The 22,716-nt window shown below is 37.2% G+C and overlaps 1 protein-coding gene across 4 annotated transcripts in view; it reads left to right on the forward strand.

Annotated features, from left to right (window-relative positions):
- The window catches only part of EML6 (EMAP like 6), a 280,239-nt gene that overhangs the window by 148,961 nt on the left and 108,562 nt on the right, over positions 1 to 22,716 (forward strand). For all 4 annotated transcript variants that reach the window (XM_055121945.1, XM_004609215.2, XM_055121948.1 and 1 more), the window contains exons 8-14: positions 3,689 to 3,890; positions 6,816 to 6,953; positions 8,746 to 9,002; positions 10,553 to 10,765; positions 17,290 to 17,457; positions 18,512 to 18,618; positions 22,580 to 22,698. In XM_055121945.1, the coding sequence (XP_054977920.1) occupies positions 3,689 to 3,890; positions 6,816 to 6,953; positions 8,746 to 9,002; positions 10,553 to 10,765; positions 17,290 to 17,457; positions 18,512 to 18,618; positions 22,580 to 22,698 (1,204 nt within the window). The remainder of the gene's footprint in view (positions 1 to 3,688; positions 3,891 to 6,815; positions 6,954 to 8,745; positions 9,003 to 10,552; positions 10,766 to 17,289; positions 17,458 to 18,511; positions 18,619 to 22,579; positions 22,699 to 22,716) is intronic.

Raw genomic sequence — 22,716 nt, forward strand, 5'->3', positions numbered from 1 at the left:
TATTTAAGACTTTTCCTGTTTCTTGGTATCAGTGTTTAAAGTTTGTGTTCTCATGTGGGATTCAGACCTTTATTCCTCCAGCTTAAATCTCAGAGTGTGTCAGAGACCTCTACCTATTCAATGGGTTTTTTTTTCTGTTTTTCTGATGTGTAGAAATCATTCTGCTTGTTTTGGGGTTTCCTTCAGGAAAAGAATCTTCTGCATATGGATATAAATTCAGTATGTTTTGGAGGTGGTGAGTTCAAGACCCTCTGAACCAGTATTGAGCATATATCATTTTAGTTGAGTTTTGTGTACAGATACCTGCTTCCAATGACATGACTGGCTCTTTTACAATGTAAACTTCATTTGACAAAGAATCTGACTTGTTGAGTGTTGAAGTGTCTGTCTTGGGAACATAGTAGTTTTGAAAAATGAATATACACTCTCCTTTGTATGTTATCACTGAAAAGGGATTGCACCTTTTATATCTTCAAGGACTCAAAGAAATGTTTCTGATTTTGATGATTTGGTCATTCAGTAATATTTAGTTGTTGACTACATGCCAGCCAGTGTGCTAAGTACTGACAATGTAGCTGTAAAAAAAAATAGAGAATGCTCTTAACAGATACTAGGGAGATAAAATGGCCAATACAAATGATAGGTTAATCTCATATTTGGGGGCAAAGTCAGAATAGAATTAATATCTCTTTTTACCTTCTGTTTCTGAAGAACAAAATTTTGTGTAATATAAAATATAATTATAGATGATAGATATCTGCCGGTCAGATAACTAATTGACCATTCTTTTGGAAGAGGCAGGAACATGTTAATTAATAAATCATAAATATCAAAGAGCTAGGAAAGAGATAACAAGAGAGAGTGACAAAAGGATTGTTGCTATGAGACAGAGTTTTCTCTGCATTTGTGCTGCCTGCCTCGTTTGTCTGCTTTCTGCACACATCTGTCCTTTCCAACCTGAACAGCCTATCAAGATGTTTTCACTGGAGGACCTGGGGTGGTTGCCCCTGAACAAGCTGTTGCCAAGGTACCGCTCCTTACTGCTCACAACAGAAACAATAAATCTGCTTGTGTTCTCACTCCTTCAATTTTAAGACATAATCATGAATTCAGAGCAAGGAGTGAAAAGAATTATCTCACATAAAAATAGGTTTATGACAGATACTTTTAAAATAAATCTCTGTATAGCCTCATTTGATACGTTTAAGACCACAGTGAGCTGATTATATGAGGCTAACAATTAGAGTGTCCATGTGCCCCCAAATTAACTAGATATTTTTAATAAGTCTATAGTTCACATTAGGCTTCACTCTTGCTATTGTAAAATCTCTGAGTTTATATGACTATTCTGTATAATCATATGAACTCATTCCTCTGAGCTCTTACTATTTGTTCCTTTCTCCTGAGATTTTAATTTTGTAGTACAGAATTATTGGAATTTTGTATTTGGAAATATATTCAGACCACAGTGAGATCCATGAGAGACCTTCTCATATCTATGAGAATGACTTCGACATCAATGACAGCAAGTGTTGGAAAGTGTAGAGGAAAAGATACTCTTGTGTATTGTTTGTGAGAATGTAAATTAGTGTAACCATTTGGAAAGTACTACAGAGCTTCCTTAAGAAGCTCCTTAAGAAGCTGGGAGACGGTAGAATGTTAGGGCACACACGAGGCAGGGTTCAATTTCCAGCGCCACATGGTCATCCCAGCATTGCCTGGTGCAGACGGAGTCCCTGAAGCACCACTGGGTGTGAGCAGGTGCCCCTTGCACAACAGGGTCTGACTAGCGCAGCATCCTTGGGCCCTTCACATTGGGCTGCTGGCCTGGATGGGGGCCAAGAATTGTCGATGGGCTCCTGGCTTCCTGAGCACTGCTTCAAAGCTACCTCACCTCTGCACACACACAGGAGAGGAATCTAAAGACAGACCTATGATGTTTTCTAGCAATCCTACCTCTGGGTAGCTATCCAGAGACGACAAAAGCCTTAGCACTAGAAGTCATGTTCGTCTCAGTGTTTATAGCAGTGCTATTTACAATGGCTACAATGAGGAAGAAACCTAAGTGCCTATAATAAACTAGGCAAAGATTATGTTGCACCTTTATACAGTGGAATATTATTTACAGTGGAATACTATTCAGTTATTATTTTTAAATGATCCTGTGCCATTTGTAACAAATGGAAGTAGCTCAAGAAAATTATGTGAAGTGAAGAAAGTTAGAAATAAAAATGTCAATATTGGGTGATTTCATCTATGTTTGCACTATAAGGATATAAAACTGATTATCAAAATAAACAAAGCAATGGATATTGATAATAGAACTAAGATTACCTGAAGAGACAAGGGTTGAAGGAATTGGTCAGGGTCTTAAATGGAAAAGGAAATTTTTGTCACTATATGTGATGATGGATTCTAAGTAGACATGTGTAACCATGTCAAAATATTTGCAGATATTAAGTCTTAAAATATTTTTGTAGCTTTGGAATAAATAGCAGTACTCCTACAATAAACCACTTGTTCAGTGAATAATAATGTATTTTGAAATGTGCAAACTTAATTATTTTAAGAGCCTCCTTTTACTTTCAGAGAGGATGCAATTTGAATAGTAAATTACTTGGTGTTATGTGGCCTTTAAGGAGAAAGCCTCCCCCACCCCCCTCTCTCACCTACTCTCTCATGTTTTTGACCAGTCAGATATAGAGACAAAAGCTCAGTGCTTTAATTTCTGAGACTTTTTGTACCAAAGATTCAGAGCCTGCAAGGGAGGCAGCTCAGTTTTCAAAGCTCTTCACATCCTTTGTTCAAAGTGATTATACAAGTGATACTGCTTCTGTTTTTCTGATTCAGGCATGAGAAAATTCAGCATGTCAGTAAATAAGTAATGACCCCAGTAAGGAAAAAAACAGACCACAAGAAGTCAGATTTATGCAGCCAATGTACACCTGCTTAGGAATGGTAAAATTTTATAGAGGGGCATAGGCTGGGTTTAAAAGAGTTACCATGCTTGGAGAAAAAGATTCCATAATTTATTAGTGTTTGATGGTTTTTAGAGTTTCATTGACATATTTCTGAGGCATGGTACATCTGTTTATTCAGCAGAGTGAATCTAGGTTCTGATCAGAAACATTATAAACTTGGGCTAATATGATATGATAGTGAATTATTCTGTAGTAGCTGTAGTATCACCCACATAAAATGTAGTATAATGTTAATATCCTAAAGATCAGTGATAGCTACCTTTTCTATAGAAAATTGGAAGAAAATTATCTCAAAAGTGGCTAGATTTTCATTAAAGACTTCTTACATTTATTTTAAGATGTAGGATTTAAAGTATATCCTAGTGTACAAGCAGATAGTCCAAAATCAGACCGGACAGAGTGATGACTTTCAAAATAAATTACAGGAAGTTTTTGCAATCAATGAGCCTGTGTAAGAAAATCAGAGGGGCCAAAGACAGGACTCACCTGTTGGAGTAGATGACTGGCATATGCAATCTGTGACGTCAACTCACAGCTCCACCATTGTGGACCCCACAGTAATTGAAAAAGAAATACCAAATGGGGTGTGGAAGTTTTGAGTTGTGTTGCAGTAGGTGCTCTCTTGGTGAAGATGTATTCTCTGTATGCAGATTTTTGGTGAGTGTTGTGAAGGTACCCTTTGATCTTACTGAGCTATTTCTTTCCAGGCCTCTCTATCCGGAGTGTGTGCTGGAAAGCTGACCGTCTCCTCGCGGGCACCCAGGACAGTGAGATATTTGAAGTGATTGTGCGTGAACGAGACAAGCCAATGCTGATCCTACAAGGCCACTGTGAGGGGGAGCTCTGGGCTCTGGCCCTGCACCCCAAGAAGCCACTGGCTGTGACAGGCAGTGATGACCGCTCTGTCAGGTGAAATCCCAGCAGTGTCCGCTAGCTCCTTCCTGATTCCCTTGGGATCACAACTCTATTTTCCCAAATTTTGCTTGTTATTAGGAGAAGATTAAATCATAGTGAAGAACAACACAATTTCTAGACAGCATGTTAAGATGTTTAACTCAACATTAGTCGACTTCTTGGCAATTTTGTTATAGACTTTTTTTGGCTACAGCCTAAGTCATAAAAAATGTACAAGAGATGAAAGCATATTGACATCATTTATATGGCCTTCCAGTTTTCCATCAGCAGAAGACGTGAGCTCTGTGTGCTCATCTGTGATGAGATCACATTTTCCCCTGGAACCTTTGACTCTGTGGGGGTGGAGGCGGGGTGCTATACGGCACTTTCCCAGTTGAGTCGCTATCAGAACTTAAATTCTGATTTTCAACATTGTCTTCAGCATCTGAGTAAAGGATTATTTCTTTGTAAATCTTTAATGGAATTTTGAGCATTGTGGTCAAGTCAGAGTAGGGTGCTGGTTCCTAAAATACATACATGTACAATTTTCTGAGGCCATAAGGTTTTTGCTATGACTCATTTGTTATTCTTTGACAACCATGGAATTGCATAGCATGAGAAAAATGATTATGCTTCTAATATTCTGACTGCTGAAGAAATGCACACATTGTTTTAAATTTAAATTAAAAATGTATGCACTAATTTCAGGATTTTTAAATGTATTAAACATGCACAACAAACAGATTTGAATGTGTGATAATACAGAGGCTGATCATTTGATTTGGTATATATATATTGATCTTATATATATATTTTTTCTTTTTTGGGCCATCTCAGGCAATGCTCAGGGCTTACTCCTGGCTCTTTGTTCAGGGATCACTCCTGAATGTGCTTAGGGGACCATATGCAGTGCCCAAGATCAACCTGGGGTGACTGCATGCAAGGCAAGCAAATTACCTCCTGTACTATATCTCCAGCCCCTGTCTTTTTGTTTTAATAGCATTATAAGCTAAACATTGTAAGCTAAATGAGAAGTTTTTACTGCCCTTTGCTCCCACCCCAGCTTTTAAAAATAAATAGCTTGTGAATCTGAATAAGGTGCAATCAATTTTCTTATTAATGAAATATGGGTCCAAAAATTCTGTTTTTAGTTTCTACTAGGTGCTAAGAGCTCATCAACATAAAATCAGTGAAAACAACTTCAGTTGTCTCCTCATGTGATATGGCTATCGGTCATGGCTATTGATTTGGCTTATAATTCACTCATTTCCGCCTCTTCTCTTCCTTTTCCTTTCTTTACTCTAAGCTTTCCCTAAACAGCCAGAACAATGCTTTTCAACACTCCCACATGGATTATCACCAATCAAGAGGGAAATGATTTTGAGAAAGTTTTGGCTTTTGTATTCTATTAGCTGTGTTTAATCTCCTAGCTGCAAAAATCCTGAGGAACCACAGTGTCTTATTTTCCATAGCCATTAATTTGACTAAAATTTTATATTGGGGACAGGGAAATCAAATAATTTTATTGGAAAGTCTTAGGGGAGGATTGAAAGCCAACATCCTGGACTTGCCAGTATGTCAAAATTTTTTTCAGAGGTATTTAAACATTCAGAGATGTTTACTTGACACATAATCTGCATCACTTAGGGTTTTTTTACATAATTAAAAATTTTGAAGTATAATGACATTAGTTTTGGTAGTTAACATATTTTATATTTGTATACATTACAAAAATGCTCACAATAAATCTAAATAACACCACCTTGCATGAGTCATTCTCAAGGAAGATTAAATCAAGTTTAAAGCATATGCAGTTTTTTGAGCAGTGATGCTAGTGCAACAAAACTTGCATTGCTTAAAATAGTATAAGCCTAAAACCAGCATGAGATTATAAATAAAGAGCCAGATATTGAGAGAAAACCATAAGCTTTTAGACCAAATAGAGCAGGGTTCCTAAGTAATCAGCGGACTATTCACCCCAGCGCCACATGGTAAGGCGTGTGCCTCTCTCTCTCCTATGGCAGAATGCATTTAGAAAAACTGCACCCCAGCTGACTTAATCTTGACTCTTTATTGTAGAATTATGGATTCTCCATCCTGCGGATGCTATTGTTTGCATGTAAAAATGGTCTTAATGGACATCATACACCACAATTGCAGCTAACATATAATTCTTACTTGTATCCTCGTACATACAGTTCACGGTCACTCAGTTTGGGGGTCCCTGAACTAGAAGATCTTAGAGAGGCTGGAAGCGTAGCTCACTGTACTCAACTCTTGATCCTTGATGCTTCCTGCAGCAGCAGTGTTCACTGGTCAGCCTTATGAGGTACCCACCTGACCATGAATGAGCCTCTCGGCAGTGGAGCCCCCAGAGAGCTGTGTGTAATGTCAGTCTATGGCTGTAGTCAGCTTTGGAGCTGTCCGAGGCAAGGCACAGCTGCTTCACTGCTTTCCTGCTCAGATGCATTTTCTTTCTAGGAAGGCCAACAATTATAATGAGTAATTTTTTAAATGTGTATTTTTATTTTTTACTTAACACATTTACTAGAAGGCTACTCATTAACATTTTTTTAAAAAAGAAAACAATAGAACCTAGTAGTTTTTATTTCCTAAGTGTTATTAACAACCATTGGGGTAAATAAGAACAGTCTTTTAATTTTATAAGATTTTGTGTGTAGTGTTAATATTTCCTTAAAAAAATAAATCTCAACACCTTTAGAAATGTTCTTTCATTTTTTTATTTCTTACTGAGTTTCAGAAGGTAAAAATAATTCAAAGATAAAGTATCAGATTCCCACATAGGCCAGGAGGAAGGGCCTTTGTAGGAATGATTGTGACCTTTCCTGTTCATAACACAGCATGGAGTGCAGGCATTTCTGACCTGGACTGGCCATTGCATACAGAAGTTGATTTTGTTTTCTTTGTCCCTGTGCTTAGGTTGTGGAGCCTGGCTGACCATGCCTTGATTGCCCGCTGTAATATGGAGGAAGCAGTTCGAAGTGTTGCTTTCAGCCCAGATGGATCTCAGTTGGCCCTGGGCATGAAAGATGGCTCTTTCATTGTTCTCCGAGTCAGGCATGTACTGATATTGATAATACTATGTGTGAAGTTCTGTAGAGAGAATTAAGATTCTCCTGTCATAATGGGTGCCTGAATCTGTGGAAAAGGCATCTACTTTTCATTTACTTTATTTTTTATTTTTATTTTTTGGCTTTTTTTGGGTCACACCTTTCAATGCAGTGGTACTCTGGGGGACCATATGGGATTCTGGGGATTGAACCCAGGTTGGCTGCATACAAGGCAAACACCCTGCCCACTGTACTGCTGCTCTGGCCTCAAGGCATCGACCTGTCAAATAGAAGCAATATAGATTCTCAGTTCCCTATCTGAGATACAATTCTGAAATACAAACATCTGAAAATCCAGAGTTATTTAGTAAATTATTTGGCAACATAGCCTAATCCAGTGAACTGATGTAAAACTTTTAAAAAAACATTAATTTATTAGAAGAAATAATCATGCATCATGTAAAATATTTTTATGCAAAAATATAAATACAGTTCATATAGGGCAGTGTTACCTTAATCCCTTGTGGAGCTGCTGCATATAATATTGCATGTGACCTTCCTAAAATCCAATTAATGACAAATTCACAAGATTATCAGGTCCCCAGGGATTATAGATAAGAGATTATGTGTATTACATTAGAGGTGAACTGGAAGTCTTAAAATATTTCTTCACCAATAATTAATAAAATGGAATAGTTCCTACTTATCTAAACTAAGATTTGATACTAGAAAAAAAGTCATGGTTTATTCAGGGCCTGAGCAATAGTATAGTGAATAGGGCGTTTGCCTTGCACGTGGCTGACCCGAGTTTGATCCTGGCATCCCATATGGTCCTCTGAGCACCACCAGAAATAATTCCCAAGTGCAGAGCCAGGAGTAACCCCTGAGTTTCACTCAGTGTGACCCAAAAAGAAAAAAATTATGGTTCATCCTTGTAATTCCTCTGAATGCATTGTTCTTTTGGCTTACGCATTCTGTGATTACAGAATGCAAACAGTTATAAATCAGATGTCCATGTTTTGCACAGAGGAAATTCCTTATAGATTTAAAAATGCTCATGCATAGTTTATTACACTAAATTTTCATTATCAGCCACACATAATCTACTACCAAATTAGTGGACAACATTTTCTCTCTCTGCTTAGTAGAGTGTGTAAAGATGGCTGACTACCAAGTTTTCACTTTTTTTGATAGATTTCCCCAAATCTTCTGCTTTATTATATAACATCATAGTAACTATATTGAATTAATAAACAGCATCAGGTGTGAGGAATTACTTTGTGGAAGTAAATATTTGGCATTGTTTATGAAGTTTGTTTTGGAGTTGATGAAAGCATTGTTACTGGCTCAGGGCAACTCCCAGTCACAGTCCTGTTTCATAATTGTAGAAATAAAGCCTCTGAGCTTTCAATTGAGAGCAGAAATTTTTGCCAGAATATGATCATGTAAAAAGTGGTGATTAAATTTCTGCGGACCTTTCTACACAACATGTTTTTTAAAAGGTTTATAAATCTCAGTTTACTTAGCAAAAAGTCAGTGAAAAAAAGAATTTAATATTGGAGCAAATATGTGTTGTTTCATTACTTTGGAAGCATGAAGTATTATTTATGTTTGTGCTTTTTTCCCTGTTGACCATAACATTTAAGTTTTTTATATCTTTTATTTAAAAAATGTGAATCCTTTGCTCCATATAGGTTTTCTTTCCCTTTCAAATATTTTTTTCTGACATATACTTCAGCACATGACTTAAACTTCCCTTTTCTAGATTTACCGCTTATCATTTTGCTTTTTATTTACAGAGATATGACAGAAGTGGTTCATATCAAAGATCGAAAAGAAGTCATTCATGAAATGAAATTTTCTCCAGATGGTTCTTATCTTGCAGTGGGATCCAATGATGGTCCAGTAGATGTTTATGCTGTTGCTCAGCGGTATAAGAAAATCGGAGAGTGCAACAAGTCTCTCAGTTTCATCACCCACATTGACTGGTCTTTGGATAGTAAATACTTGCAAACTAATGATGGTGCAGGAGAACGATTATTTTATAAAATGCCATGTAAGTCATACAGACGTTGAATATTTGTGAAAAACAAAGCTTTGAACTATGTTTAGAAAATGTATGAGGAGATCTGACCTTAAGTCATGGAATATTTTCTGAAATTATACCCCAAATCACAAATTTTTATAAATATTTGTTCATAAATAAAGAAACTGAATTACCTTAAATATTTATTATTGACCAACTTTTATTAACTTATTGTGCCTGAATATATAGAATAATTCTAGATTTCTCTGAATGATGAAAGGCAGGGGGAAAATCAATATAAACTTTTGAAATATTAATAAAATGTTGGTAACTATGACAAAAAGAAATTCATTAACAATGCAATACATTGTATCATATGTTTCTAAACAATTAAGGCCAAGAAAATTTTCCTCATTTGAGACATTACATTTACTACAACCATTGTATACTCAATGTACTTTCTTTTTTTTGTCTGGTTTTTGAGTATATGCTTTTTTTTTTGCTTTGCTTTGTTTTGTTTTGTTTTGTTTTGGGGCCACACCCAGTGATATTTAGGGCTTACTCCTGGGTCTGCACTCAGGACTCACTCCTGGCAGATTAGGGGACCATATGGAATGTCAGGGATCAAACTGAGGCTGGCCATGTGCAAGGCAAGTGCCCTACCTGCTGTACTCTCTGGTCCCTTGAGTGTGTGATTATTAAAAACCCTGCTTCCGCTTGCTTCCACAATCCAAAATTGCCACCAAACCCCCAGCTTCAAGATGGACCTCACTGAGACATAATCTACTGAAAATTCTGGTATGTGTTTTTTTGTGACTGAAATCTTTCTTGGAGTTGGGATGGGCCACTTCCCCCCACCTCTCTATAATTTGGGAAGCCTTAGCAGTCACATCCACACCACAAAGCAGCCACACAGTTAAAAGATACTCCAGCTTTACTGTCCCAATAAAAATACTGAATGCCCTGAACCAACACGATGATCTCTTAATATCTATATTTCAAACCATAATGCACAAAAGGAAAAGGAGAGAGAGTAAGAAGGAAAGTGCCTCCCATAGAGGGAGGCTGGGAGTGGGGGTGGGATGTTGAGGGATGGTGGAAGGGAACCAGGGAACATTGGGGTGGGAAATGTACACTGGTGGAGGGATGGGTGCTGGATTATTGTATGAATTATGAACAGCTTTGTAAATGTCTATCACATATATTCAATTTAGAAAACTTTCTTAAAAAAGTAATGTGGAGTTCATGCCTGCTTTAGTTAGCTTAATCAGTGGCTGAGTAAATAGCAGTAATACTACATTTTTTAAAAAAAACCTGCTGCTGCTGTTTCTGAAAATAGAAATCACTTGGGAAAAGAAATAAATCTTAGTTTTCTTAATTTGTGTAGTTTTTTTAAAAAAAGTTTTGGAACTCTAAGAAAAGAAAGAGAATATAGTAAATCCTGCTTTTTATTTTAAGGTATCACTGTATTACTGTCATCCATTGCTCATCGATTTGCTCGAGCAGGCACCAGTAACGTCTCCTGTGAAACTTGTTGTTACTATTTTGGGCATATAATGTTATATAATTCTTATTTTCAGCTGGGAAGCCCTTAACAAGTAAAGAAGAAATCAAAAGTATTCCCTGGGCCTCTTGGACATGCGTGAAAGGCCCTGAAGTGAGTGGAATTTGGCCAAAATATACTGATGTCATAGACATCAACTCAGTGGATGCGAATTACAACAGCTCAGTGTTGGTGTCTGGAGATGATTTTGGATTGGTTAAACTGTTTAAATTTCCTTGTCTCAAGAAAGGTATGATCAAAAGACATCTTTGCCTGAATAAAGATTCAATCTAGGATTAACACTTATTCTATTTCATATTAATCAGTTTATGTGCATTTTTGTCATTTAATGGAAAGTAGTTGTGATTTTTTTCTAACATTTTGAAATATGTGGTTTTATAAACTTAAATCAGAATTTTTTGTGTTTTGGGAGGCCACACCTGGGTGTGCTTAGAGGCTATTCCTAACTTGAATCTTGTGGGTTATTCCTGGCAGTGCACTGGGCACTGGAATCAAACCTGGGTTTCACACATGCAAGGCAAATCCTCTACCATCCCCAGTGCTTAAGTCAGAATTTATTAACATAATTTTTACTCACCATTTTGGGATTGATAAGATTAATGCTTTATATTTTAAATCTTTTTATATTTATGCAAATAAATATAATTTAAATTAAACACATTACATGTTTAATTTAACATTGCAATTGAAATGTGTTTGTGAATTATAGCTAAAATGTCCTACACCATGGAAAAGCAAATCCCTTTAGACATTTAAAATAAAACCAGAAAATGATTTTTCTGGTGATAACTCAGGTTATGGACCCCTTGATATACCACTAATTTTGCAGACCAGCCTTTAATTACTGGCAAAATATTGAGAGAGGGGTTTGCTTTATAATAACTTTCCACACTTCCCATTTTATTATTTTTCTTTATTGTGATGCTTCTTTTAGGCTTTGTGAGATATGACTAACTGGACTAGCCCTTTTCTTTAGGGTAAAGCAGAGCCCATGTACAGGCTTTTCTGAGGCTCCCCAAGTGAGCCCTGACAATCTGAGCTCGGCAAGGTAATCAGTAGATGGGGACCTGCTGCAGCCTGCAAAGTCTTTCCACTTGAATGAGTTTTAGATTAAGCAAGGAAAGGGATGGAAAATGTAATTGGAATTTCATTTTCAACTAATTGGCAGTTTAAAAACAGTGGCAATAGTGGTATAAAATTGAACATAAAACGCATAGTAAATCCGCCATCATTCACACTTGATGAAATAGCCATCAGTTTAAAATTCTTTAAGAACAAAATTGCTTTCACATGTTAAATTCAATCTCTCTTTTCTCTCTCTCCCTTCCTCTCTGTCTCTCTCTGTGTGTGGGGGGTGTCTTTTGAGTAATAGGGAACACCCTGCAAACGGAGTAATATACCTGCAGTAGGCAAGGTTGTCTAACTTACCTACTGCAAGTATATCACTCAGTTATATAAGACCTGGAAATAAAGTTAAGCCAATGAGAGTTGGTATCTCATATATATCACCAAGCCTTCATTCTCTGGAGAATAGCAGTGATACTGAAGATCTTGAGTTCAAGTAGGGAGATAGGAGTAGACAGGGAGAATGCAGTCAATGTGAGACACTTAGATGTCAAACAACCATGAAGATAACGGCACGAAAATTATCAGAGTGAATGCTGATGGGTGGAAAAGACTGGTAAATTTATAAGTAACAAAACACACCATAGCAGTTTGCAAAAAAAAAATTATGTTTTCATAGCAAATTGACATGTTCCACTTTTTATGACTCAAGTGTATAAATCTTGGAATTTGACTCCTTCCAGGCTTTTGCTACTAAAATACCAGCAAAGAAGTTTATTAATAAGTGTGTGTGATGTGAGTGATAGCAGGTGGTAGACCTTAACTCCCTGTAGCCCAGGTACTGATGAAAAATGTTTCCTGCATTACTTTAACCTAAAAATATGAGCGAAATATGAGCAGGTGTTTATAACTGTGAGAGTGTCTGGAGACTGAGCAAACATTACAGTTTTCCTTATGATTAAATAAAACTCAAAATCAAGTTAATTGATACATTTATGATTGCATGTGTGAAGTATTCTGTTGCATGGTAATCAGATCTTTGCACTAATGAAAATGACTAACTGGTATTATTTTATATAATCAAACCTATCCTCTATCCATTTCTATTTAGGCAGTTTTCTAATGTTAAAATTAGGGTAATGCTGCTCTCATGTTAACTGCATATTTGACTCTTGTCCCACAGATGACATGAAAAGAATTCAGGTCTTTTATTATTGACATTTGCCATGTCTTAATGACCTAGCCACCCACTCCCGCTCCAAGGAGAGACTCTTTACTGGGTATCTCCACATTCCCCACTTGTTCTCCCATCCTGTTGCCCTTCACAAACACACATGCATTTAACCACAACCTTCCATGATGAGCATCTTGGCTGTTAGAAGATCTCAGCTGCAGAAACCCTGGGCCTTCGAATACGTAGACGAGCTTGATGTATACAGGGACTGCAAGGCCAGTGGGCTAGAGCATGGTGAATGAGAGGAGCATTATGCACCATGAAGCTGGAGAGAGCAGCAGGGCCATGCCACAGAGGGCTTTGTAGCCATTGTTAGAAATTTGGGTCTTATTCTTAGCATGATGAAAAACTCCTGGGGGTTTCAAATGGTGGCATGACTTGGTCAATTTAAGTTTTGATAATTTTTTTAAATTTCTTAAATTTTATTTTTATAGATTGCAAAAACTGCTTATATAAAATCAGTGGAAATAAAATTGCATAGCAGTGTTACTCAACTTTTTCATTATTACATAAAAATCTTATAGTGATCACCATTGAGAACAAATTCAGTGATGGACCAAGGAAGCAGCTTATGTGGTAGAGCACACTTCTGTCATGTGAGGCCAGGGTTATCATCCCTGACACCACATGACACCCCCTTGACTCTGCTGGGTGCAGCCCTGGTCACCCCCGGGTACCAGCAGCCTGAGCAATACTGCACCAGGCTAAACCTCAAAACCTTCAGGTCTGTACCACCCAGATGAGCATTGACAAGAGTGGCTCAAGGCCACCCCACCCAGAACTGTTCCAGCAGCTCCCATTGAGAAGGAATGTTAATGACCTTTTCCCTAACTGCTTGGTTCACCTCTCCTGAAAGTAAAATTTAAGTTTCTTCTTAATTGAACCAGCTTGAGATAGGTACACAGTTACAAAATTTTTCATGATTGAGTTTCAGTCATACAATATTTTAGCACTCATGCCTTCACTAGTGTACATTTCCCCCACCACTCCATAGCCCGCCGCTATGGAAGCACTTTCTTTTTCCACCCTTTTTTCCATTTAGGTGCTGTGGTTTGCAGTCCTGTTACTGAAAGGTTATAGTGCATCACTTTACCTCCTTTTAGCACTCAGCTCTTGTCCAGAACAATCATTTCCAACTATCATCATCATAGTAGTCCCATTTCTGTCCTACCTGCACCCTGTCTACTGTGTAGCAAGCTTCCTACCATGGACCATTTTCCTGGACCTCCTTTTTGTAGTCTTTGGATACCACTTTTTTTGATATCATTTAGAGTGGATTAGGGAAAGAAAGACTTTAAGTACATTCATTGTAAAAGTCTAGATGAGAGATGATGTGGCTTGGAGAAAAGTGTTAGGAACAGACCCGAAGATTGGTTAGTTGAAATTTGGAAGTAGTGTCAGGGTAGAGATGAAAATTTTGCTTTATTTATTTCTCTCTGTGAAAACAGAGAGGGGGAATATAAAAAAATAATTCTGAGTAGCTGTTGGTACCATTTATAAACAGGAAAATCCTGAATAGGGAGTGTGTGTGATACGCTGTAGACTGGGTTCTTTGAACTGAATGTCTACCTTATGGCTCATTGCTCTGACACACCAGCCCCAGTAACACTAATTTGTTCTGTTTACATGAGTAAATCACTCCAAAGATATAGGTTAAAATATCTTGTGGGAGGTATAAAGGTCAGGGAAGAGAAGAATTGTTCAGTAAGAAATCACTGTCATCCCGTTGCTCATCGATTTGCTCGAGTCGGCACCTGTAACGTCTCCATTGTGAGACTTGTTACTGTTTTTGGCATATCGAATACGCCACAGGTAGCTTGCCAGGCTCTGCCGTGCGGGCGAGATACTCTCGGTAGCTTGCCAGGCTCTCTGAGAGGGGTGGAGGAATCGAACCCGCGTTGTCTGCATGCAAGGCAAACCCCCTAACCGCTGTGCTATCACTCCAGCCCAGTAAGAAATATGGGAAGAATATACATTGCTCCTCAATTATTGGATTTTCATCAGCCAGTTTTGCTAACTTACTTGGAACCTTTATTAAATTACCAAATGCGTATAGGCAACTCTTTAGAGTAGGCATATTGCTTTGAGACCAACATCTGCCTTTCCCTCTTATGACCACATTCATTTTTTCTTTCTTCCTTCTCAGTTTTTGGGCCACACCCAGTGGTTATCTCCTGTTTATTCCTGGTAAACAGAGTAAATAGGTACAGAGTAAATAGTAAACTAGAGCCTGGTTTACACCTAACTCTACAGTCAGGGATCAGTCCTGGCAGACTTAGGGGACCATATGGGGTGCCAGAGATTGAACCTGGGTCAGCGGTTTGCAAAGCAAGTGTCCTCCCCACTGTACTGTCACTCCAGCCCCTCACCCATAGTCTTTGGACTACTAGGTCTTCCTGTAATAAAATGGATCCTGTTATTTTCACAGGTGTCTTTATGCTGCCATGTATTGACTATTCTCTAGAGACATTATTGCAAGGTTCTAATAATTTTAGTTCAAACAAGTTTTTCTGCTTCATTCACTCCCTGTGGAAGGCATTTACTAAATAAAGCAACCCATTTAAGATTTAATACTATTTATTCTCCTAACTCCACATCTACATGTCCTCAAATAACAGTTTTCCTCCACAAAATTACTTTTTTTTTTTTTTATTTTTTTTATTATTATTTTTTTTAATAGTTTATTTTTAATTAGAGAGTCATCGTGAGGGTACAGTTACAGATTTATACATTTTTGTGCTCATGTTTCTCCCTTACAAAGTTTGATAACCCATCCCTTCACCAGTGCCCATTCTCCACCACCAGTAAACCCAACATCCCACCCCCCCTTCCCAGTCCCGCCTCCCCCCACCCCACACTGCCACTATGGCAGGGTATTCCCTTTTGTTCTCTCTCTCTGGTTAGGTGTTGTGGTTTGCAATAAAGGTGTTGAGTGGCCATTGCGTTCAGTCTCTAGTCTATATTTGGCCCGCATCATCTTTCCACCACATGACCAACAACCACATTTTACTTGCTGTTCCCTTCACTGAGTTGCCCAGAATGAGAGAACAGCCTCCAAGCCATGGTGACAACCTCCTAGTACTTATTTCTACTATTCTTGGGTGTTCGTCTTATAGTCTATTATTCTATATTCCACAGATGAGTGCAATCTTTCTATGTCTGTCTCTCTCTTTCTGACTCATTTCACTTAGCATGATACTTTCCATGTAGATCCACTTATATGCAAAAGTCATGACCTCATTTTTTCTAACAGCTGCATAGTATTCCATTGTATATATGTACCAGAGTTTCTTCAACCAGTCATCTGTTCTAGGGCACTCGGGTTTTTTCCAGATTCTGGCTATTGTAAACAGTGCTGCGGTGAACATATAAGTGCATATGTCACTTCGACTATACTTTTTGGCTTTTCTGGGATATATTCCCAGCAGTGGTATTGCTGGGTCAAATGGGAGCTCAACCTCAAGTTTTTTGAGAATCGTCCATACTGTTTTCCAAAAGGGCTGAACTAGCCGGCATTCCCACCAGCAGTGTAGAAGGGTCCCTTTCTCCCCACATCCTCTCCAACAGCGGTTGCTTTTGTTCTTTTGGATGTGTGCTAGCCTCTGTGGTGTGAGGTGGTATCTCATGGTTGTTTTGATCTGCATCTCTCTGATGATTAGTGATGTAGAGCACTTTTTCATGTGTCTTTTGGCCATTCGTATCTCTTCCTTGGTAAAGTTTCTGTTCATTTCTTCGCCCCATTTTTTGATGGGGTTGGATGTTTTCTTCTTGTAGAGTTCAACCAGTGCTTTATATACCCTTGATATCAACCCCTTATCTGATGGGTATTGTGTAAATATCCTTTCCCATTCTGTGGATAGTCTTTGTATTCTGGTCGCTGTTTCTTTTGCGGTGCAGAAGCTTTTTAGTTTAATGTAGTCCCATTTGTTGATCTCTGTTTTTACTAGATTGCTTAGTTCCGTGTCATCTTTGAAGATACCTTTATCTTCAATATCCTGGAGGGTTTTGCCTACCTTGTCTTCAATGTACCTTATGGTTTGTGGTCTGATGTTGAGGTCTTTAATCCATTTTGATCTGACTTTTGTGCATGGTGACAGATCGAGTTCTAAGCCCACTTTTTTGCATGTGGTTGTCCAGTTGTGCCAGCACCACACAAAATTACTTTTTACCTCATTTCACAGGACTGCCTGTTTTATCTTGCATTTAAATAAAAAAGATACCCATTCCTTATCATTTATTTTCATAATCAGTGAAACAGTAGGTGGTGTTTGTAACAGGTTCAAATTAGCCAAATGGCTTAACTTTTAAGACCAAGTTTGAGCTTAACCCATTCTGTAATAGCGATGTTTTGGAGAACATTTCCTTGTATATTCAGAAACTATTTTCTAATCATTTGAATAAGATTGCACTAGTATTAATAATATCATTGTCTCCTCTCCAAATTATCTTTTCAGGAGCAAAATTTAGAAAGTATGTGGGCCACTCTGCACATGTCACAAATGTTCGCTGGTCCCACGACTTCCAGTGGGTCTTAAGCACAGGCGGGGCCGACCACTCAGTTTTCCAGTGGCGATTCATTCCAGAAGGTGTCAGCAATGGTCTGCTGGAGACTGCACCCCAGGGTAAAAACAAACAAAAAATGTTCAACATTAATTTTTAATGCAATATTTCAGAGAATGTTCTAGTAGCAGTTCCAGAGGTAGAGTTGAGGCAATTTTCAAAAACACACTCCTATAATTTTAAAAGAAAAACCTTTGAGACCAATGTGGTTTCCTTAAAAGAAGTTTTACTTCTGCCAAAGGCAAATTGAAGGTCTAAGATTTATGTGAAAAATCAAGTTAATTAATTTGAAGATGTGAAAAATATATATGTCAGCCACCTTAGGATGATTGTAGGCAGTGGTTCTGCTCAGTCCAGCTGCCAGATGATCATATAACCGCAAGTACAGCTTTTGTCTCCAAACTGTGACTCCAAAGAGAGGTTCTCATTTAATATGGGTGCGTTCCAGTTCAATGGACCTGTCTCTTTATTTGCCGTGATGTCAGCAGAAAAAATCAAGTAATGGCAGTCTCTGTGGGAAAATCTGCTATTGGGGAAGGATCTGTGGTGGTTTGACCATGGCAAGTGCTGACACTCGGGTGGCACAAAGAGGACTAAAGTGAATCTTTACTGAACTAAGTGGTTGGATTACCTCTTCATCCGGATTCCTGAAAACCTCTTTATTTCAGCCTCTTCAAAACAACATTTAAGACCAAATTATCTGTCATCTAACAGAAGTAGAAGTGTATTGTTTTCTGGGAAGGGAAGTTGTCTTTGGTTGTGCTTCTAACAGGGTTGGGGGTTTTATTGAACTAAAGAAGATAAAGAGGAAAGAAAAGAAAGGAAAAATTGAAAAGATGCATGACATCGTTGTTTTTACTCACTATGCTAGTTTAAAATAAAGAATATGCTTTAAATTTGACTACTTTATCTTATTTATTCTGGCTTTTGGCCACACCTGGCTGTCTGTGCTCAGTGTTTGCTCCTGGCTCTGCACTCAGAGATCATTCCTGGCAAGGCTGGGGCGCCATATGGGTTGCCAGGGATTGAATCCAGGTTGGCTGTGTGTAAGGCAAATGTTTGGCTATTTTGCACCTCAGAACTTTTGCTTGTTTCTCATGGTTTTTGTTTCTGCAGACGGTGGTACTGATTCTTACAGTGAAGAATCTGACTCAGATTTATCAGATGTGCCAGAGCTTGACTCTGATATTGAACAAGAAACTCAAATAAATTATGATCGCCAGGTTAGTAAACAGGGAGTAATAAATGCTGCCTCATAACTCTAAATCATGATCTTATTGGAGTTGTACATTGCAACTTGTTGTAATATATGTAAAAAGGGCTGGTATTCAAGATAACAATAAGAAAAATTGCCTGTTATTTACATATTTTAGAAAAAAGCAAGACATTTACTTAGTCATATTATAACTTTTTTAAGTGGAAGGTAGTAGCAAATTATTAAAACTAATTTTATGACAGTTGAGGTTTCCTACCTACCTAGAATCCAAAACTTAAAGTTTTTTTTGCAGAAAAATGTGTGAATATATGCTAAGGAATTTTTTATTTTCTTAATATATTTTTAAAATATGTGTTTTCTTTAGAGAATGGGTAGCGTTAGAGCCATGGTAATTTGCAAGGTTGCTTTTCTAGTTTCTCCTCTTAACTTTCAGAGGTCATTATCAACTTTAATAAAGTAAAACCCCAAACACAATGTGCATTATCTCTCCAGTGAGAAATCATCTCTAGAATAAAAGTTGGCCAATAACAACCAAATTGAGTCTCGTTTTTTGTAAGGTAGACTTTTTATTTTCACACCAAACTATTAAAAAGAGTAATCTTTCCGAGATATCTGGGCACACAGTACCCTTTTGTGATGATAGCTCTAGAGATTCTCATTTCACCAAGGCATGGGAGTCAGATCCCAGACATGAACATGGAGTGAATAAGATTTTAGATATCCGACACAGCAACTGTGTCAGTGTTGTGCATGGTGACACTTAAGCCAACGGCAGCTGCCATCTATCAACTGTTTCTATGGGACCAGATCCAATTCTTTATGCACACTAAATTCAACCCCCATTTCACTGTAGGGGTTAAGTCACTGCCCAAATCCACTTGCCTGTAGCTTTAGGTAGAGAATGTGAATCTGGTTTTCTCTCCAGGGTGTATATTCTTTGTACTGTTCACTTAGTCTCTATGTATGTACTGAATTTCAGATAATGTCTTTTCTTAGCCAGTATTAATCACTCTTTAGTTTAATGTTTAACCAATTAGTACAAAGCAACCTAATTTATGGTTTGGGTCAGTTGCAACTAAATCAGCTTGACTGCATTGATACAATGTATTAAATGCAATAAAACATCTACAGATTGATTTAAAAGGAAACTATTAATTGGGAATATCAAAAATATTAAATAATATTACCATTATATAAAGGGAAAATGGAATATCAGAAAAGTGAACATAAAATTTGGGAAAAGTGAAAGCATCCTTTGGTCAGATACTCTAATAAAATGCTAGTAAGAGAACATGAAGGCATGACTCTTGAAATCTGTAGTTAGAATTATATATTCTAGCAGACATTTACTTTTCAGGCCTTTGGTCCTTATTGTTTGACTTACATTCACAATATTCCTAAATTATTCTTCATCATAGATTTTAATTGTGTTCTGCAGATGGGAATTTGAGATCTACAGAGCCAAGACTTGTTTGAATAAGCAGTAGAAATGCCCACACTATAATTCAGTGCTCCACTTATTGAGTTGATAAAAACACCATAAATTCAGATAGTTACTTTAGTTTTTTTTAAAGTTATTATAATACCATGATTTACCAAGTTGGTCACAATACAGTTGTTTCCTGAATTCAGTGTTCCTACACCAGTTCCACCACCAATATGACCCTCTCTCCACCAGTATCCCCACTTTCCAGCCCAGTCTTCTTTAGCTTTTAATAGCTTAGCTTAAAGCAATTGTAATATATAAGATAGTAGTAAGATATCTTTTGGCTTTTTGCAATATAGTTTGATCAAATGAAAACTTCCTTTTATGAAGATGAGAAGTTACTAGTTGTATTTCATTTTCAGTGTACTAGATTGATGTTTCCTGGTCTTAAGACATAAATATTTTATAGTCAAAAGATTAATAATTTTTATGTATATTTAAGTCAAATTGTAGTTGTTCTATGAGCCAGCAACACAGTGGAACAAGAGCTTTACTTAATATATCAATCACTGTCAAGATATATGAGGATATGAAAAGAAAATACTTCCAAGAATAATTGCCATGATTCATGAGGCTCATATTTTTTAAAAACCCCAATCATTAAGAAATTTCTTGACTTAAAAGAAATGTAACAATGTTTTAAATGTTTTATTAATGACTTCATATTTCTCATAAGAAAATTAATATCTTTTCTGAAATCAATTATGTAAAAATGAAATAGCAAATTAAGGAAAATTACTTTAAATATCAATGACTTAACGTAATTAATAGTAGTTTTGTTCATTAGAAAAAAGTAAATATGATCTAATGTTCTCAGTTTTGTCTTTGTTTTGTTTTTAAAGAAATCAACTCTTATTTTCATTATTTAAAAAACTTTTTTTGTCTAAGTATAATAGTTTACAACATGTCAAAATCGTTTTACAGTTGCAGAGATACTATATCAATTCCTCTGTTTTTCTGTATTTTAAAATTATTTCTACTCAAAACTGTATTATGGGTTTTTTAAATTGATTTTGAATTTAATTTGTTATTTTCCTAGTTCCCTAAGGTATAATATTAGGTAGATTTTTGAAATTTTTTTTTAAATCTTAATGTATATGTTCATCACAGTCTATCACTGTCATCCCGTTGTTCGTTGATTTACTTGAGCAGGCCCAGTAATGTCTCCATTCATCCTGAGATTTTAGCAGCCTCTCCTTACTCGTCTTTCCCAACGGTGCCACATTAGAGGCTCTTCAGGGTCAGGGGAATGAGACCCATCATTGTTACTGTATTATATGGCATATGAATACGCCACGGGGAGCTTGCCAGGCTCTCCTGTGTGGGCGGGATACTCTCGGTAGCTTGCCAGGTTCTCCAAGAGGGAGAACTAGGCAGTCATATGTCTTTTATTTATTTTATTTAAAATAAAATTTAATGGGAGAAAAAGATTTATGTATCATTCAGTGCCTGTGTTCAAATATATGCATATCTATATACATGTACACATACATATATATTTCTTACTGTGTATGTTACTGACGGGTAGGCAGTGTGACTTAACTGCCACCAATGGAAAACAAACCAAGAAAACAGGGGCTATACAGCTCTAGTTGACAACAAGCTAAATTCAGTTTGACAGCAACAAATTCAGTAGGATATGGCTATCAGAAATATACTGATAGCCATATCCTACTGAATTTGTGTACTTCAGAAGAATATTCAGAAGAATACTGTGATGGGGCTAGAAAGATATTACAGCAGGTAGGGCGCTTGCCTTGCACACGCCCCACCCCTGTTCAATCCCTGGCATCCCACATGATCCCCCAAGCACTGCCAGGGATAGTTCCTGAGTGCGGAGCCAGGAGTAACCCTGGAAAATCACCATGTGTGTTTATAGCAAAAAAATATTCTTTCCTCATAGGAATGCTTTTGCTGTATTTCATAAGTTTGGGTATGTTATGTTTCTATTTTCACTGAAAATATTTTTAATTTCTTTCTTGACTTCATATGGGAGCCACTGGCTTTTCAAAAGTATAGTGCTGTTTAATCTTCAGATATTGGTGGAGTTTTCCAGCTTTCTTTCGTTTTGCCACAATGGTCAGAAAAGATACTCTGTATAATTTTAATTTTCTTGCACTTTTTGAGACTTGCTTTGTGGCCCAAAATACTTTCTACTGGAAAAGTTTCTGTGTGTACTTCAGAAGAATATATATTTAGCTATTATTTGGTGGAATGTTCTGCTTAAGTCTGCTACGTCATTTGGTTTATAGAGTTGTTCAAAGCTGTTACTTTATTGATTCTCTGGATGATCTATCCATTATCACGAATTAGGATTTTTACAGTCCCCAACTGTTTTAATATTGATTTTTTTCTCTTTTAGTTATTTAGGTACTCTGATGTAGCATGCAAAAACATTGACAATCATTATGTTGTAATGCTAGACCTTAATGTATTTGGAAACCTAAAGAGACTAAACTGAATGTTTATGTCATGCTTCAAGGTTTACAAAGAAGATCTACCTCAGCTAAAGCAACAAAGTAAAGAGAAAAACCATGCAGTGCCCTTCCTCAAACGAGAAAAGGCTCCTGAGGACAGCTTGAAACTCCAGTTCATCCACGGGTGGGTGATGTCACAGTC

The sequence above is a fragment of the Sorex araneus genome, chromosome X (assembly GCF_027595985.1).
Source record: "Sorex araneus isolate mSorAra2 chromosome X, mSorAra2.pri, whole genome shotgun sequence".
Taxonomy (NCBI): Eukaryota; Metazoa; Chordata; class Mammalia; order Eulipotyphla; family Soricidae; genus Sorex; species Sorex araneus.